This window comes from Meles meles, chromosome 18 (assembly GCF_922984935.1).
Source record: "Meles meles chromosome 18, mMelMel3.1 paternal haplotype, whole genome shotgun sequence".
Classification (NCBI taxonomy): Eukaryota; Metazoa; Chordata; class Mammalia; order Carnivora; family Mustelidae; genus Meles; species Meles meles.
The window spans coordinates 19,983,970-20,002,785 of NC_060083.1; the positions used below are offsets into that span (position 1 = coordinate 19,983,970).

The following is an 18,816-nucleotide window of genomic DNA, read 5'->3' on the forward strand; positions in this document are numbered from 1 at the left end:
TTATAGATTGATCAGGGCGCCTGAGTGGCTCAGTAGGTTACGCATCTGCCCTCCCCTCAGGTCATGCTTCTAGGGCTCTGGATGGAGTAGGAGTGCGCCTGTATGCTCAGCAGTGAACCTGCTTTTCCCTCTCCCTCTGCCACTCCTCTGCTTGTGCACTCCTCCACATGCTCTCTCCCTCTCTGGCAAGTAAATAAATAAAATCTTTAAAAAACAAACAAAAGACATGGAAGAAAGAAAAAGAAGTTAGTAATGAGATTCCGTAAGATCATCTCCTGTCTGCATTAGTTTCTTGTCAGTAATTACATTCTGCCTGTTAGGGTCCGTGATCAAAGGAACGAGACTGACACAAAGCGAAAATCAAGCAAAGCTTTATTTCGCGCCATGCATCAGAAATCAAACTGACCGGTAGGTGCCCGAGCCTTGCTGGGGGCCATCAACTTCTTGCCCTGGGGTCCCTCCTGGAGGCTCCCTGCCTCACCCTCACTGTACCACAGGCCGCTCCCCAGGACAAGGCCGTTCGGACGAGGCCACTCCTGATGAGGCCGCTCCCCGGACTCATGACAGCGCCGCTGCTTGGGGTGGCGAGGCTGCTCGCGGCGGTGCCGCTGCCAATGGGGCCGCTCCCCGGGTTGGGGCTGCTCCGGATGAGGCCGCTCCCCGGACTCGTGACAGCGCCGATGCTCAGGGCGGTGAGGCCGCTCCCAGCAATGCAGCTCCCGACGCTCCCGATGATGAAGAGGCCGCTGTCACTCTCGAGGACCCCGACATTATCACTCCTGACACTATCACTCCTTCCACTACCCCAACGACTACTCTAACCGCCCCCAGCCTCACAGACCAGCCTTTATAGAGGTGGTTGAGCCAGGCCCACACACAGGTGGCCAATGAGATTGCAACTCACCTCAGTAAATATATGCATGCCCCACTGATTGGATGTCTCCATCTAGCTGGCCTGGCCCGCCCCTATATCCTGGGTTTACAGTTCCTCTAGCTAATGAGGCCCCTACACTGCCATTCCCCATATGCATGCCTTGTCTCCTTCAATTGTGTTGCGGGAATAAAAACTTAAATACTGGATTGTTTCTATATGTGCACATATTCTAATTCTGACTCATTCTTTTTCATAGGTTCATAGTCTTCTGGTACATATGTGTATTAGTTTCCTATTGCTGCCATAACAAAATCACAAATTTAGTGGCTGAAATCAACGTACGTTTATTATATTACAGCCCTGGAGGTCAGAAGTCTGAAATGTCAGGCCTGCATTCCTTATGCAGCCTCTAGGGAAGAATCACTTACTGCCTTTTCTAGCCTCTAAAGGAGACACAAATTCCTGGCTTGTGGTTCCAAATCACTTCAGCCTCTGTATGTCACAACTGCCTCCTCCTCTCTGATTTCCCTCCTTCTTACAGAGACTCTTACAGTTACACTGGGCCTACTTGGATAATCCAAGATAATCGTCCCATTTCAAGTTCCTTAATATAATCACACCTGCAGAGTCGTTTTGCTATGCAAGGTAACATATTCTCAGGTTCCAGGGATGGATGTGGACATGCTGGCGGGGTGTGTGTGTGTGTGTGTGTGATTATTCTGCCTACCAGTGCATGTACCAAAATTTACATAATCAGTACTCTGTTGACCAACATTCAGATTATCTAGTTTTTCATCATTTTAAACCACGTTGCAAGGAATATTTTTGGACTTGTATTTTCACACTTTCGCAAATGTATCCATTTGACGATATCCTGGTGTTGCACCGATAGCCAAAGGGTATGTGAATTTAAAATATTGATAGAGGGGCGCCTGGGTGGCTCAGTGGGTTGAAGCCTCTGCCTTCGGCTCGGGTCATGGTCCTGGAGTCCTGGGATCAAGCTCCTCATCGGGCTCTCTGCTCGGCGGGGAGCCTGCTTCCCCCTCTCTCTCTCTGCCTGCCTCTCTGCCTACTTGTGATCTCTGTCTGTCAAATAAAATCCTAAAAAATTTTTTTTAAATATTGATGAAAAAATAAAATATTGATAGACATTTTCAAATTCCTTTCTAAATCATGTATATTGGTGCATCTGGCTGGGTCAGTTGGTAGAGCATGCAATTCTTTTTTTTTTTTTTTTTTCTTTTTTGACAGAGATCACAAGTAGGCAGAGATCACAAGCAGGCTCCCTGCTGGGCAGAGAGCTGGACGCAGGGCTCCATCCCAGGACCCTGAGATCAGAACCAAAGGCAGAGAGGCCTTAACGCACTGAGCCACACAGGTGCCCCGAGCATGCAACTCTTAATCTCTGGGTTATGAGTTCAATCCTCATGTTGGATGTAGAGATTACTTTAAAACATAAAATCTGAAAAAAATAAAATTAAATTAACCGTGTGTATTAATTTTATTCCTATCAAGTGTTTAGGAGAATGCTTCTTTACATACCCCAGCACAAGGTATTTCAAATCCCTACTAATCTGCCATGTGAAAAGTAGTACAATATGTCACCAATTTCATGTGAAATTGAACAGTTTATTTGCTTACATATTCATTTTTATTTCTTCTATGAACTGCCTATTGTCTTTCTTTTTTATTGACGAATGACGGGCCTTCATCTATTATATATGTTGCAAATATTTTTCCTGGGTGGTCATTTGTGTTTTGACTTTGGGTAACACAGAAGTTTAGTTTTTACCTAGTCAGATTTTTTTTCCCCATGTGGTTTCTAAGTGTTTTAAATATTTAGAGAGGCCTTTTTCAAGACTCTTCAAAGTTCTCCCATGTTTTTACCTGGAAGTGGACATTTTAAAGTCATATCATTTGGGGCACCCAGGTGACTCAGTCACTTTGGCCTCTGACTCCTGATTTTGGCTCAAGTCATGATCTTGGGGCCCTAGGGTCAACCCAGGGGTCAGGCTCCTCACTGGGCAGGGAGTGCCGGCTTGTCTCCTTCTCAATCTGTCCCTCTCTCTGCTTGTGTGTGCTCTCTCTGACAGAAGGAAAGCACAAGCAGGAGGAGGGGCAAGCAGAGAGAGAGGGAGAAGCAGGCTCTCCGCAAGGCAGGGAAGCAGATGGGGGGCTCAAAATCCCAGCATCCTGGGATCGTGACCTGAGCCGAAGGCAGACACTCAACCGTCTAAGCCACCCAGGCGCCCCTAAAAATAAATAAATTTTTATATCTTTTATCAATCTGGTGCACGTGAGTACGTGTCCACACACTTAAAGGGAAGTTGGAGGGCCCATTCATCCCTTCCCGGGTGGCTAGCTAATTGTACCATGTTTATGACGTCTCCTGGACGCCTTAGACTATAGCCAGAGGAGAAGAGAGTCAAGAGAAACGGTCGAAGAGTTGCAGGAGGTAATTCGGCGCGCCTACTAGCCCCTGCGGTGAATAAAGCGCCCCCGCCCCGGGCAGGCAGCTTCCCGGCCTGCGACTTCGGGAAACCGGCGGAACGCAGGTGCACAAAGGCTTGGAGCCGCACGAGCCCAGCCTGGGAGGACTGTACGGCAGCGGGGGAGCGGTTTGGCGGGAACACAAGGCTGCTCGGAGGCCGCCGGCGCCGCGATGCTCCCCTCCTTGCAGGAATCTATGGATGGGGATGAAAAGGAGCTAGAGAGCAGCGAGGAGGGAGGCTCCGCGGAGGAGCGGAGACTCGAGCCGCCACCCAGCAGCCACTATTGTCTCTACAGCTACCGTGGAAGCAGGTGCAGCACCCAGCGTCCCTGTGGTCCCGCCCCGGCCCTACCGCCGGGCCCCGCATCCCAACCCCGCGTCCCGGCGCAGCATCCCAACCCCGGCCGCTCGCAAAGATCTTCCCCTCTCCCGGCTATATAGTCTCTGGCCCTATATGCCCCCTGGCCTCACGCCGTTCTTAAGGGCCACGGCCTGGACTTTGGTACCCCTCCTAAGCCTCTGCGCGCCAACTGTCCCTCTCGACTTCTCAGCCCCTTCCTGTCGCCCCTGCCCTTGTTTGGCGCAGAGCCTCGCCCACTCATTAATGTCAGTTTCCACCCCGTCCTTCTTGTCAGTACCGCCCCACTTTCTCCCATTAGCCCCACGCATCCACACCTCCACCCCACCCTCTGATTGTCCTCGGTGCTCGCTGCCCCCTTTTCCTCGGTCGGGGCAGACATTCCTGGGGCACTCTTGGCCTTGGAAAGTCTGGTTTTTAGAGGAAATTCCCTCGACTCTTGTGGATGTTTAATTTAGCCTTTCTTCCACCCCTTAGACGGCCTGGAGAGAGAAGGGGCTCTTGTCCACACCGTTGCATGGGTTCTCCCTGTCATTAGGGTAGGCAGAGGAGGATCGACACCCTTCTAACTTGCAGTCTTTTCAGTGGACTGTACCCTCTCACCCTGCTTGCCGGCGGGGAGGGGGCCATACCGCGCATGAGTTAGAGCCCGTAACTCATAGTTGCATTGCTTTTGTGATGTGCAGATTGGCACAACAGCGAGGGGACAGTGATGATGGAAGTCCAAGCGGCGCAAATGCAGAAACGCCCTCTGGTGATGATTTCAGGTAAAAACAGCTCGCCCCTAACCCTCGTGTGTGCTTTTCTCTTCTGTGCATCTCTGTCTTGTAGATATTACTGGGTACCTTATTTGCCTTCAGCTTTCCCGGACTCAAACCACCGAGCCCACCTGTCCCCTAGGAACCGCATCTGGATTTCCTCTTTCCTTCCTTCATTCATTCAAGGCTAGGCAGATCCAAATACCCTTAGTGCTCCTGGTGATTAGCCAGAGGCAATCGATCTTAGTTCCTTGATTGGAACTGCATTAAATATTCAACGTCATATGAGTATAAAGAAATATAAAATGCTCCTTTCCCCTGCCTTCAATTTCCTTTCAGAGTTCCATTGCTACACACTGGAATGTAAACTCCAGGACAGCAGAGATTTTTGTCTCTCTGGTTCATTGATGTCTCCCTACCTGGCACCCTGAGAGATACTAGGGGAGACGTTTAGTACATATTTAGTAAATGAATGAATGAACCTTAGCACTTAATGCTAAGTAGGGTATAATACAACAATATGTCCACTGACTGGATGATGGATGATTTAAGGAATTTTTTAGGTGTCTTAATAGTGTGGTGGTGCCATGAAAAGGAGGTAAGGTCAGAGGACTAGGGGTCTCGGTGGAGTCATAATACTAGAGAGAATGAGCTGGGAAGATAGGACTATTTTAAACTGTTCGAGGGGGTAGATCATACCTGGGGACATATACACCTAGAAGCCTCCCCAACAGGAGTCCTATAAAAGGCTTTGTCAAACCCTTAAAGAGATTCTGGCTCTTAGTAATATTCTGACTTACGAGGTGTGAATGTATAGTCCACTGATAAGGAATGTGTGTCTCTCATTTGTCAAGCCTTTCCTTGGTGGACACTAATCTGCCATCGGAAGTGGAACCAGAGCTGCGCAGTTTCATTGCTAAGCGTCTTTCTAAGGGAGCAGTCTTTGAAGGGCTGGGTCATGTTGCGTCTGTGGAGCTGAGGTAAGTGTAAAATGTGCTGTGTCTGGAATTTTTATATCTGAGCTGAATATGAGAAGGAAGGAGAAATTGCAAAAGATCAGGTCCTACTAGGCTTGCAAAGCTGGCCTTTGTTCTCTGGCAGCCTGAGTGCTGGGTCTCACACGCACATTTGTGGAATGGAATTCAGTGAACGGCAGACTGCCACCTAAGCGTACTTATTTAGTCTTGTATTTGGGACAGTGAGTTCATTACCAAAACTAAAAGTGCATACTCTACAGTTGGTAAAGTGCTTTCACAAACTTTGATGCCATTCTCTTTACAAAGGGGCCATAGAGCAGATACTCTTACTTCCATTTTTAGATGAGCAAATAAACTAGAAGACATGAAGGTTAAAAAAAAAGAAGACAGGGGCACCTGGGTGGCTCAGTGGGTTAAGCCTCTGCCTTCAGCTCAGGTCATGGTCTCAGGGTCCTGGGATGGAGCCCCACATCAGGTTCTCTGCTCAGCAGGAAGCCTGCTTCCTCCTCTCTCTCTGCCTGCCTCTCTGCTTACTCGTGATCTCTCTCTGTCAAATAAATAAATTTAAAAAAAAAAAAAAGAAGACATTAAGGTCACAAAGCTGGGCACATTGATGGAGTTCAGGCTTAGTCATAGGTGTCCTCCATTGACTTCAGCCATCTTTCCATCATACCCCTTGATTGTAGTTCACTTTAAAAGTATGGTTTTGCCATCAAGTCCCCTCAGGAGTATGAAGCCACAGCCAAAAGATAAAGCCCAGGATTAATGTGTCACATCTGCTTGGAGCTTGAGTGATCTGTGAAGCTTCAGAAGAGAAAGAGAACATGCTTATATTTATGTAAACGTGGATATACTATGAATGACAATAAGATTTGCACGAGTTTTTCACATAAGAGAGGAGAACTCAAAGAAATGGCACGTTTGAAATTCCAGGTGCTGCTTTCGCTAAAGCCCATAATGGTACATGTTAATTTTCCTCTGCTGTTTCAAGCAAACCAAGGAGAAGTCTAGGAGGTTCTGACCTAGTTTGCAATCTAACAGTATTGCCAAATGAAGATGACAAGTGTTTGGAGCAGTCCATAAAACTAGGTGCACGAGAGGTGCATGGGTAGCTCAGTGGGCTAAAACCTCTGCCTTCAGCTCAGGTCATGATCCCAGAGTCCTGGAATCAAGCCCCGCATCGGGCTCTCTGCTCAGCCAGGAGTCTGCTTCCCCCTCTCTCTCTGCCTGCCTCTCTGCCTACTTGTGATCTCTGTCTGTCAAATAAATAAATAAAATCTATAAATGGTGTTTTCTTTTTTTTCCCTAAAGATTTATTTATTTGACAGAGATCACAACTAGGCAGAGAGGCAGGCAGAAGGAGGGGGGGAAGGAGGCTCCCCACTGAGCAGAGAGCCCAATGCGGGGCTTGATCCCAGGACTCTGGGATCATGACCTGAGCTGAAGGCAGAGGCTTAACCCACTGAGCCACCCAGGCACCCCTGGTGTTTAAAAAAAAACAAAAACCCTAGGTGCACGAGTTAGCACAATAATACATTTCACTGTCTTGTCTTTTCTAGGATTCCAGAATCCCAGGTCGGTTGTTATTACTGTCTTTTCCAGCAAGAAAAATTGCTTCCTGAAGCAGCAACAGTGGACTGTGAACATAACGCTTCAGAGTATGTGGTCTGTTTTCTAGGAGGGTCTGAAAAAGGACTTGAGCTATATCCTTTCTTTGGTCTTCAAGGATATCAGGAAGGAAAACATGGGAAGCCAGGAGGAGGAGTATTACTAGCTCTCCAAAGAGCTTTTCTGCCCCTTCTCTATTTACTTCATTTCATACCTTCATACAACCAGTTTGTCCGGGTGTGTTTTAATTTACAGTTTGCATCATTTGAAAGATTTTATGTATCCTATTGAGAGATAAAACACTGTCCTGATGCACCCTTTATTGCTTCCTTAAGAACATACTTTCAGGCTTGAACTGGACAAGTATATTCAAGGGCTGAAAAATGACATGAACCGTGAGGTAAGGTGATCGAAGATTTAATTGGTAAGACTGGGAGGATAAACACAGCTCTACTTATTATTATTATTATTATTTTTTTTTTTTGACAGGCAGAGATCACAAGTAGGCAGAGAGGCAGGCAGAGAGAGAGGAGGAAGCAGGCTCCCTGCTGAGCAGAGGGCCCAACGCAGGGCTCGATCCCAGGACTCTGCGATCATACCTGAGCTGAAGGCAGAGGCTTTAACCCACTGAGCCACCCAGGCGGCCCTAACTGCTCTACTTATTAAATCACACAGGTGTAGGGCGCCTGGGTGGCTCAATGGGTTAAAGCCTCTGCCTTTGGCTCAGGTCATGGTCCCAGGGTCCTGGGATCGAGCCCTGTATCAGGCTCTCTGCTCAGCGGGGAGCCTGCTTCCACCTCTCTCTGTCTGCCTCTCTGCCTACTTGTGATCTCTGTCTGTCAAATAAATAAATAAAATCTTAAAAAAAAAAAATCACAGGTGGACACAAAGACACCCCAATTCTAAAAATGTACTGCTTTGTGGGCTAATAGGAAGGGGCTAGTTAAGGGAAGCAGGGTACATAGTCCTGTAAGTGCTCTAAGTTTCACAAGACTGCTTCTGATGTTTTGTATCCAGGAAAAATTGATTCCATTCAATTCAGGGTATGTGGTAACATGCCAAGTAAGAAAGAGGATGCTCTTTCCCTGATTTCTAGGCACATAAGACTTAGTTTCTGGTCAGAATTAATGTCCACAAAGCCTTTGGCACCAAAGACATGCTATACAACGGTATGACTGTCCTTGAACCAACATCAAAGATTTGTAGAAAAATTCCATTTTTTTATTAGTCGATCTTTCGCAAACTAGTCACATCCATATTGATAAAATTATCCATGCCTTTAAAAAACTACACATTCAGCATGTAGTAGTTGTCAAAGTCGTAACTCTTCTAACTTTACTACCCATTACATGTGGTATCAATTCCTTTTACTTGTCATGTGCTTACAACATCCCCTGGGAGAAAAAAGTCTAGCATAGGAGTGAGCCAGGGAAATGAGTCTAGGGGGAGCTGCTCTCCCAGAGTAGAGCTCTTCTACTTGTCCCCAGCGAGCTGCATAGCCTAGAAAGCCAGGTGTGTTCATGGCAGCAATCGTGGCAGCATGTCTGACAGCTGGAGTGGGCTGGAGTGCTTTGATGAATTAGGGTATGTCATTCTCTGATCCTATTTGAATGTGAGTGAGCTGTCTCACTCCTTCAGCCATTTAGCAGGTCCTCTATAAGCTCATGCATGGATGTTTCAGGCACTGCCAAGGGCTGGGGTGATAGAGATTATTAAGAGAATATCCCCTTGGGCACCTGGCTGGCTCAGTTGGTAAAGCATGCAATTCTTGATCTCAGGGTTGAGAGTTTGATCCCCCTTTGAGTGTAGAGATCACTTAAAAAGAAAATCTTTCAAAAAAATATCTCCAGGGTGCCTGGGTGGCTCAGTGGGTTAAACCTCTGCCTTTGGCTCAGGTCATGATCCCAGGGTCCTGGGATGGAGTCCCAAATCCGGCTCTCTGCTCAGTGGGGAGCCTGCTTCCTCATTTCTCTCTCTCTCTGCCTGCCTCTCTTGTGATCTCTGTCTGTCAAATAAATAAATAAAATCTTAAAAAAAAACTCCAGTGAGTACACACAGTATGGTAGGGGGAGATGGACATGTAAATGCCCAGCTTTTCCCAGCAAAGAAATAGCATGGAACTCTACTATTTCTGTCTCTTTATTTTATGTATGTGTGTTTAAGTGTGTTTTTAAGAATTTCAGTAGAGAATTAATCCCCACTCTGTTCAGGCAAGTTGTATCACAATTCCTTTTTTGAGTTGGTGGTGTTAGCTTAAAAAAAGGAAGTGTCTATCCTCACTTTTTTTTTTCTTTTAAAGATTTTATTTATTTATTTGGGAGAGAGAGAGAAATAATGAACAGGAACAGAAGCAGAGGGGGAGGGCAAAGCAGAATCCCCACTGAGCAGGGAGCCCGATGTAGGACTCAATCCCAGGACCCTGGGATCATGACCTGAGCCAAAGGCAGACACTCAGCTGACTGAGCCACCCAGGCACCCTATCCTCAGTTCTTTCATCGTCAAGAATATCAAGAAGAAAATGTTAAGTCTACTAAAATGAATGCTTATGTTAAAGCCGATGACATTCTTTCTTGATCTAGGAAAGAGGCCTGGAGAACCACATAAAATCCTACCTGAGCAGCTGGTTTGAGGATGTTGTATGCCCAATCCAAAGGGTGGTTCTTCTCTTTCAGGAGAAGCTTACCTTTCTGCTACATGCTGTAAGTATTGCCCAAACAAAAGCATTTCTTTAATAGAGAGTCACTTTGGCAGAGTTTGGATTAAAGACATACTCACTTTCTCTCAACACTCTGAACACCTGAGAACACACACTCCCCCTCGCTGCTGAATATTCATTCAAACTATGCTTGTAATCGGAATAGACCACATTCTGTTTACTGAGATCTAGAAAGTTCCATTACTCAGGTAGAATTGCAAATACTAAATCTTCCCAATAGGGTAAAACATTATTATTATTTTTTTAAAGTAGGCTCCATGCCCAGCTTGAGCAGCGCTTGAACTCATAACCCTGAGAGCACGACCTGAATTGAGATCAAGAGTCTGACCCTTAACTGACTGAGCCAGCCAGGTGCCCCTAGGATAAAACATTTTAAAATAATACTTTTGAAGTGATCTGGGAGAGGCATAATTTCCAAAACAATTTGAGAAGGAAAACAAAAACCCAAAGTGAATTTTAACTATATAAAAAGTCCAGAGGGGGGCGTCTGGCTGGCTCAGTCAGTAAACCATGGAACTCTTGATCTTGGGGTCATAAGTGCAAGCTGCACATTGTGGGTAGAGATTACTTTAAAAAAAAAAAAAAATGTCCAGGGGCGCCTGGGTGGCTCAGTGGGCTGGGGCCTCTGCCTTCGGCTCAGGTCATGATCCCAGGGTTCTGGGATCGAGCCCGCATCGGGCTCTCTGCTCCGCAGGGAGCCTGCTTCCTCCTCTCTCTCTGCCTGCTTCTCTGCCTAGTTGTGATCTCTGTCTCTCAAATAAATAAAATAAAAAAATAAAACCTTCATTCTAAAAAAAAAAAATGTCCAGATAAAAAATGAAAAATTCACAAAAATATCCAGACAATGGGGGAAGGTTAGAGCACATGGACAGGCTTTTATTTAAATACGTGGTGGGTAGGGGTGCCTGGGTGGCTCAGCGGGTTAAATACGTGGTGGGTAAATTCAGCTGCAACTGGATTGTCCCATGAGACCAGGGTGATAAAGCCAGGTTTTAGGCTCTCATTGGGCAGCCGCTGAACAAAGCTCTGGAGAGCACTGGGTAGTGCCCGTCAAGAATGGTCCAGTGTGGTGGTGATTGGGGAAGCTGACTTTTACTGTCGAGTAGCTGCTCCATAACGAAAACTAGAATCCCTGTATCAATCGATATTTTTCTCTCATAGGCTCTGAGTTATACTCCTGTTGAAGTTAAAGAATCAGATGAAAAAACAAAGAGAGACATTAACAGGTAAAGAAGAGTTTTGTAGTGGGGCACCTGGGTGGCCCATTGGTGGGTTAAGGCCTCTGCCATTGGCTCAGGTCATGATCCCAGGTCCTGAGATCGAGCCCTGCATCGGGCTCTCTGCTGGGCAGGGAGCCTGTTTCCTCCTCTCTCCCTGACTCCCTCTCTCCCTGACTGTGATCTCTGTCAAATAAATAAAATCTTAAAAAAAAAAAAAAAAAGGTTTTGTAAGGAGGGAACCTTTTCCACAGCAAGCCTGATATTACATTTTCAAACCTCCCACCCAGTGCAGAATGAATTTGTTTTCTCCTTCCTACCCTGCAATACTGTGTATGGAAAAGAACTTGTGTATGCGGCAGGTTTCTGAGTGTGGCCAGTCTTCAGGGCCTTATTCACGAAGGCACCATGACGTCTTTGTGCATGGCCATGACCGAGGAGCCACATAAACCTGTGGTCATCGATTGCAGCGGCTCCCAGCCTCAGTTCTACAATGCAGGTGAGCCATAGCCCGAGGCAGCCTTCCTGGTGGGAGTCTCTATTTTTGCCCTGAGAACACATCATACAAACTTATCCCCCTTGCCTTGTACACTTGTACCTGTTTATCTCACACTCACCAAAAACAGTATCAATTCTAGAACCACAGAAATCCCACCATGCCTAGCAGTTCCACTCCTATGTATATAGAGAAGCTCTTGTATGTGTATGCAAGGAGACAAGTAAGAAATATTCAGAAAGGCATTGTTTTAAATAGCAAAGAATGGAAGCAAATGTCTATCATCAAGAAAACTGAAAAACTGGGACGCCTGGGTGGCTCAATGGATTAAGCATCTGCCTTCAGCTCAGGTCATGATCTCAGGGTCCTGGGATGGAGTCTTACATTGGGCTCTCTGCTCAGCAAGGAGCCTGCTTCACCGCCCCCTGGCCCCGTCCTGCCCCTGCCTGCCTCTCTGCCTACTTGTGATCTCTGTCTGTCAAATAAATAAATAAAATCTTTAAAATAAAAAAGAAAACTGAAAAACTGCTGTAGTCGTACAGTGGAGTCCCATATAGCAGCGAAAATGCACGGACTAGCTCAGAAGCATACTATTTAGTCAAAGAGCCATTAAAGAAAAACACATGAAGTTTAACATATGTAAAGTAATAATATAAAGGTCTTAGAGATTTTTTTAAAAAGTGACAAAAGTTAAAAAAAAAAGTGACAAAAGTTGAAAGAAATATGTGGGAATGATAATCCTTTCTGATGGGAAAGGAGGGGAATGTGATGGGGAAGACACAACTCAGGGCTTCAACCATTTGGTATTTCTTAGCCAGGTGGTAAATAGACTATTTTTTTAGACCGTTACAGAACTCTTAATTAATTCACTTTTTTTTTTTTAAAGATTTTATTCGTTCATTTGACAGACAGAGATCACAAGTAGGCAGAGAGGCAGGCAGAGAGAGGGGGAGAAGCAGGCTCCCCACTAAGAGAGCCCGATGTGGGGCTCTATTCCAGGACCCTGGGATCACGACCTGAGCCGAAGGCGGAGGCTTTAACCCACTGAGTCACCTAGGTGCCCCTAAATAATTCACTCTTAAGTGGGGCGCCTGGGTGGCTCAGTCGGTTGAGCGTCTGACTCTTGATTTTGGCTCAGGTCATGATCTCAGGGTCATGAGATCAAGCTGTGTCCAGCTCCTCACTCAGTGGGGAGTCTGCCTGAGATTCTCTTAGTCTCACTCCGCCCCTCCTCCCACTTGTATGTGCTCGCTCTTTCTCTCCGTCTCGCTCTCAAATAAATAATCTTCTAAAAAATACAGTATGGGGCGCCTGGGTGGCTCAGTGGGTTAAGCCTCTGCCTTCTGCTCAGGTCATGGTCCCAGGGTCCTGGGATCGAGCCCCACATCGGGCTCTCTGCTCCGCAGGGAGCCTGCTTCCTCCTCTCTCTCTGCCTAGTTGTGATTTCTCTCTGTCAAATAAATAAAATATTAAAAAAAAAATACAGTGTAAATGCTCTTACCAAGAAAGAAAGAAAATCACAATGGATACATGTGGTGTACACCTGAAACTAATAAGTTCGATGTCAGTTACATCTCCATTAAAGATAAATAAATAACGAATAGAAAATAAATGTCTTATGCTTTGTATAGAGGGAAGCTTTGCATTGGTAGGATTTCAGTTTTATTTATTTAATTTTTCTAAAATACTTCATAGGAAGCAACCGGTTTTGTGAGGACTGGATGCACGCTTTTTTGAACGGCACTGAAGGAGGTAACCCTTTTCTTTTCCGACAAGTGCTGGAGAACTTTAAACTGAAGGTAATTAATTGGCTACGTGCCAAATGCTACATACCATTTTTGTCTCAATTTTAGTTAGTACCAATGACAGAGTAACAAATCTGCTTTACAGCTGTGATGTCTATTAAATAGGACATTCTCAAAACTAGAATCCCCACAAGGCATTTACTTTATTTATATTTTCCAGAAGCTTCTGCATATATATCATTGCATTTCCAATTAATTGGGTTGAATGCTTGCTTGTATCTTGGGATTATCTTCTAATTTGTGATGTATCTTGTTGGAAAGCACCAAAAAAATGGTTCAATGCCTAAGGGTTCAAAATTCTGATGGGGAGGAGCATTGTTACTTTATTTAGGTGATTTTAAAAGTATTTAAGAAATTGTGTTCTCCCAAGGGCAAAGCATATTAGCCCTAAGAATGATGGAAATATTTAAAATAAAAAGCAAACATCTCAGCAACATATGTCAAGCTCTCAGCTGGATAGGAGAAATTTTTCAGGCTTCATTATTATCTCACTAAACACATATTTAACTGGGTAATTTTTTCCTAGGCCATACAAGACACAAATAATTTGAAGAGATTTATCCGACAGGCAGAAATGAATCATTATGCTTTGTTTAAATGTTACATGTTCCTAAAGAACTGTGGTAGTGGAGATATCCTTTTGAAGATTGTTAAAGTGGAACATGAAGAAATGCCCGAAGCCAAAAACGTGGTGGCTGTCCTTGAAGAATTTATGAAAGAAGCTCTCGCTCAAAGTTTTTGATCACATGTTTTGAGATAACTGTATTGTGAAGTTGCCCATTCAAGCCTTGGTGTTTGAAACTGTGGTCGTTATAATTATAAGTCCATAGGATTGCTACTTTAGACTATTTCAAACACATTCTAGATGTCTTCATTTTGTAATTTTAAAATTTAACTTACTTAGACATAAAAATCTGAGGACCATTTTCACCAAGTCTTAGATGTGTGTTAGAGTCGTGGCGTTTTAGCGCACTGCTGGCCCCATAAATTCCCGGCTTCAGGGGGTTGAGGCTCAGAAGTCTTGAAAGGTAATTTTGTGGCTTCTCTGAGGAGTTGGCTGCAGTATTTAGCAATTTTTCCTCCCAGAAAAATTGTCATACTCCTTTCTCCATGTACTATAGCTTCTTAAAAAAAAAAAAAAAAAAAAAAAGTCCTCCTAGTCTCAGGACAGATTAGTGCTGTGACACCATTTCAGAGATAGATCTGTGCATCCTATGGGTGCTTGGATAGATTTTCTTTTTTGTCTGCTTATGGCATGGATGACAGAGCCAGCTTGTAAGACAATACACAAATCATGAGTGTGTAAGGCATTAAATGAGCTTTAAAAATAGATGCATAAGCTTCAAGACAAAACATCATCTCTGACAGAAAGCTACTGCCGAAGTGGCCCCCAGCCCCTTTCTTCATTCATTTGTTCACAGGTACTTGCCAGGAGCCTGTATTTTCTTTTCTCTTTTTCTGTTGAAAATGCTGGAGTTTCCCAATAGTGTTAAAAAAGAAACCAAGTACTTAAATTCTACAAGCAAACTGTAACATAAAGAATGCAAACATTCTTCATATCAGAGCTACTCATTGATTTTAGGTTTTTTTGTATATTTGTTACAAGCCTCATACTGTTTTACTCTGAATCAACTGAACGGGTCCTCAGCTAGAGCCATTTATAATTCCCAAGGAAGCCAGTTGTAGCTACGCTCGTGATGGTAGCTTGTTCTGCAAAGCTCTTTAATAAACCCATTTGATAATGATTTTTGTTTAGAAGATCAGAAGTCTTATTCTCACTGCCCTCAGGATGCTCAGAGGAACATAAGCCCATGAAAATCCTCTCCTAAACTCATACATAAGTGCTGAGTTTTAACTTTGAAAATGACTGACAATGGCCTTATGCTTTCTCTTCGACAGAAGTCTGGGGACATGACTCACCAAGCCATTTCTTTTCCTTTAATGAGAAATACAATTCAGGATCTTCATAAAGGCTCTCATCTGGTTTTAAATTTTAATAACTTGGATTGTAGGCAGTGTAGAAAACAAAATCCAAATAGCATTTTTTATAGCATTAAATTCAGAATGACTATGGGAAATAAGCAATTCCAAGGCACTACACTTGAATCTAACTTTTTCTAATGTACTTGGTTGCTCATTTAGAAATCAATTTTTTAATAGACAACATTAGGACATCAATATTTGGAGTCAAAAAAACAGTTTTCATTTTCAAATTCACATTTCATTCAACAGTCCATGATGTAAATGGCATTTTAAAAGTAAATGTATTACCTGCTTCAAGCCATTTATGGATATAGTCAAAGTTTCATTAGCTATTCCTTACATGTACTTTTAAATATATATTTTGTTATGCAGGCTCAGTACACTGTGTACCATATAGTCTTATTTTACAAGTCTGTGACAAACCATCACTATTGTAGGCGAGGAAAATGGTGACGTGGAATCAAGTATCCTGTTGGCCATGAGAAGAAACCCAAAGAGCTCATGACCAGAAACATGGACTGTATCCAAATTTTAATAAGCTAATGTATTAACTTTTAAAGTTTTAAAAAGGACTTGTTCAGGTGTGGAATACATTTATGTATTATTTGTGTGCTCTACACACAGGAAATATATGTTCGTCATGTTATCAAAAATGGCCTCAGTGTAATTGTAATTATATTTGTAACAATAATCATAATAATAATAAACCACTCTAGCTTCTCATCAAGAGTCATTTTTTTTTAACTAACTCCATTCTCAAGTTGACATTTTTATGAAGGTGCGGCAAGTTTGGTGGGGGAGATACTTGGCATGCTAAGGAATTTGTTGAAGACAATCACATCCCGTCCTGGAATACACCTTTTGGCACCTGGCAGGAGGCGTCAGGCAGGGTGTGAGGGCAATTTCCATTATGATGTTTTTTATTCATTGCCCAGGGAAGTTACACACCTAGAACTCAATAACCCAAATCACTTCCCTTCACTCTCATTCATTATTAACCATGACAGAACGCCTGTCCTTCACCAGAGGCACACTTAAACCAGATGCTAGGAAAGCCTGCAGGCATCCGGGAAACAAGACGGGAAACAAGACGAGGACCACGTTTTCCTAACTATGCGTCTTCTTAGTGATGGCGATCCATCCCCGCCCGCAGACACCCTGGCATCGATGAAGTCTTTCTACTTGGAGGTGTAAGAGGGCAGTTCCAGTCCCACAACTGCTAAACTTCCTAAATGTGACCCAGACTTCAGATCATTCTGAGCTGGCATAAATGCTAGATTTCGGAAGTCAGTGGTGTTAGGGAGCGGCCATGAATTCATAGCTATGGATTTGCTTGTAAACTATTCTAGAAGGGCTGATAAAGCAGAGATCCTGTTAAGTGAGCACCAAATCAATGTTCCAAGGTCCATTACTAATGCAGTGAGACTGGGTCCTGAAACAAACGCTCTGGCCCTTCCACAGGTTTAGTGCCCTGAAAGTCCCACACAAACAGCCAAGGGTTGAGAGCATGAACTTGGGAACCACAGTGCGAATCTATCTATGCCACGAGGTACCCATGAGTCACTACACTTCTCTAAGCCTGCCCCTCGTGTAAATATGGGCATAATGATACCATTTCACACCAAGGAGCCATGTACTAAATGAGGATCTTCCATGGAAAATGCCTTATGCAATGCCCAGCACATACTAAGTAATCCGTAAACCGTTTTCAGGGTTACCTATTCACGTCTTACGAAGTTATTGGAGAAAGAGGCTCTGGTAGGAAGGAAGAAGCAGAAAAGCTAAGGGGGAAGTAATAGGAAGCCAAAGGCAAACCTAGCTAAACAGCTGCTGGCTGTCCAGGGAGCTGGCCTGTAAGCGCCCCGGCTACTGGAGCCTGGAACCGACTGGGGGGCACAGCGGGCCTCAGATAGGGCCCCGATTTTCCCTCCGGGGATGTGAAACAGGAACGAATTCCTTGACCTTGAGCCTGAGCTATACTCTTAAGTTGGCTCTGGGATGCCTTCTGCAGCTTTTAGAAATGTTTTGCAATGACCTACAGGAAACCGATGTGACAACATTATGGGAAATAGCTCCCGTGCTCAATTTAGCAGGGTCGTTTAATCCCCCAATGAAATTTAACGGTTATGAATAGCAAACCCATGTACGCAGCCGTTGGTTTAGAAAAGCTGGGGGAAAAAAACCACTTTTTCAGGCTGTGTCCATTCGAGGCCCATTTGATTATTAAACTCACCAAGCATTTACGCCCCTCTTTTTCTCTTCTGTTTGTGAACTGTCCTTTTACCCTGAGAACCTTCCTATCCCTTCCTCAATCCTCAGGCGTTGACTGCCCCTCGAAAGACCTAATTAATAGACTACTGGGGTAAAGAAGGAAGTTCCTAGATATTTCAAAGATCACTCCAATGATAATAGTATATTAATCTCCTGTTAGAATATAGGTTAGAGGAGAAGAGGAAGACGGGGCACCCAGCAGGACAGCAGGCAGAGAAGTTCCTGACCTGAAGCCATGGACCAGTTTCCTTACTCACACACCACCTCCCCCCTCCACATTGTACACAAAATTGTCTATCTGCGCATTTTTAGGGCAAGGGAAAACACAGCTTCCATCAACCACTCAAAGAGTTCAGTAATTCAAGAATGGTTAAGAACCACCGAGCTAGGAACACCAGCACCCGCACCGACTCCCAGATCTGGGCCGTACATCCACCGGAGGCCCAGCGCCACTGCTGCCCACCGCCTCCCACCTCCCCGACCCAGACCGAGACGAAACAGGCTCCAGTGTTAGCCCTTCAGGCCACTTCCTGAGTCACCGATGGCTTTAAAAAAAAATCTTTAATGGAATCTGTGTTCAAATAATATGTTACAACAAAAATATACAGAATGTACACAATATAAAAATATTTAGAAACAAACATTGCAGCTTGTGTTTCCTTTTGTTTCCCACTGACTCAAGTCCTGGGGGTGGGGGGTGGGGGGTGGGGCAGATATTCAATGTTGGGCACTGTTTTTTTAAGGCAGAGGAGTGTGGTGCTTTCTGGCCAGCCCTGGGAGCAGCATGAGGACTCCAGGAAAGGGCTTCCGCTGCACCCAGGAATCTGCATTATTTGCAAATGAAATTGGACCCTGGGGGAAGATCTGGGCTTGGTGAGCAATGACTCCCCTAATCCTCTGGGTAAGAAGGGTCCTCATGGAAATGGAGAGTCCTATTAGCAGGCAAAAACACCTCATTAGGGAGCTTTCCCTAATTAAAAAAATGAATGATTAATGGCGTCATTAAAGCCAAATTTCTCCTTTGAAGATCTGTTTTTCCTTTCCTAGTTTCTGTGATTCCTCTTCCGTTTAACGAGCGAGCAAGTCTACGGCTGCTGTTTGGGGAATCCCCAGCTTTCAGTCTCTGTATCCTATGGATGAAGGCCAGCCACCCTCCACAGCCCCAAGAGGCATCCCAGGCCGGTGGCTGTACGGGCCCGGGGAAGGAGGGGTGAAGGGGACGAGGGTGCTGGCAGGGCGCCGGGGTGAGGGTGCATGGACCG

At 44.8% G+C, this 18,816-nt stretch overlaps 1 protein-coding gene across 2 annotated transcripts; it reads left to right on the forward strand.

The window, feature by feature from the left end:
* The first annotated feature begins 3,502 nt into the window (after positions 1–3,502).
* Positions 3,503–16,006, forward strand: C18H17orf75 (chromosome 18 C17orf75 homolog). Of its 2 annotated transcripts, none has more exons than XM_045986546.1 (10): positions 3,503–3,676; positions 4,410–4,490; positions 5,336–5,461; positions 7,018–7,161; positions 7,409–7,466; positions 9,646–9,765; positions 10,944–11,008; positions 11,344–11,498; positions 13,191–13,294; positions 13,827–16,006. In XM_045986546.1, the coding sequence occupies exons 1-10, from the start codon at positions 3,537–3,539 to the stop codon at positions 14,040–14,042; spliced, it is 1,209 nt and encodes a 402-aa protein (XP_045842502.1). In that variant the 5' UTR covers positions 3,503–3,536; the 3' UTR covers positions 14,043–16,006. The 2 variants fall into 2 exon arrangements, with proteins under 2 accessions (XP_045842502.1, XP_045842503.1); XM_045986547.1 differs by having other exon boundaries at positions 11,362–11,498.
* Positions 16,007–18,816: the final 2,810 nt, after the last annotated feature.

Coding starts and splice junctions, on each gene's coding strand:
- C18H17orf75 (XM_045986546.1), top strand. CDS start 3,537: ATGCTCCCCTCCTTGCAGGAATCTATGGATGGGGATGAAAAGGAGCTA. Junction 7,162..7,408: donor TCTGAAAAAGGACTTGAGCT/ATATCCTTTCTT, acceptor TTAAGAACATAC/TTTCAGGCTTGAACTGGACA. Junction 7,467..9,645: donor AAAATGACATGAACCGTGAG/GTAAGGTGATCG, acceptor TTCTTGATCTAG/GAAAGAGGCCTGGAGAACCA.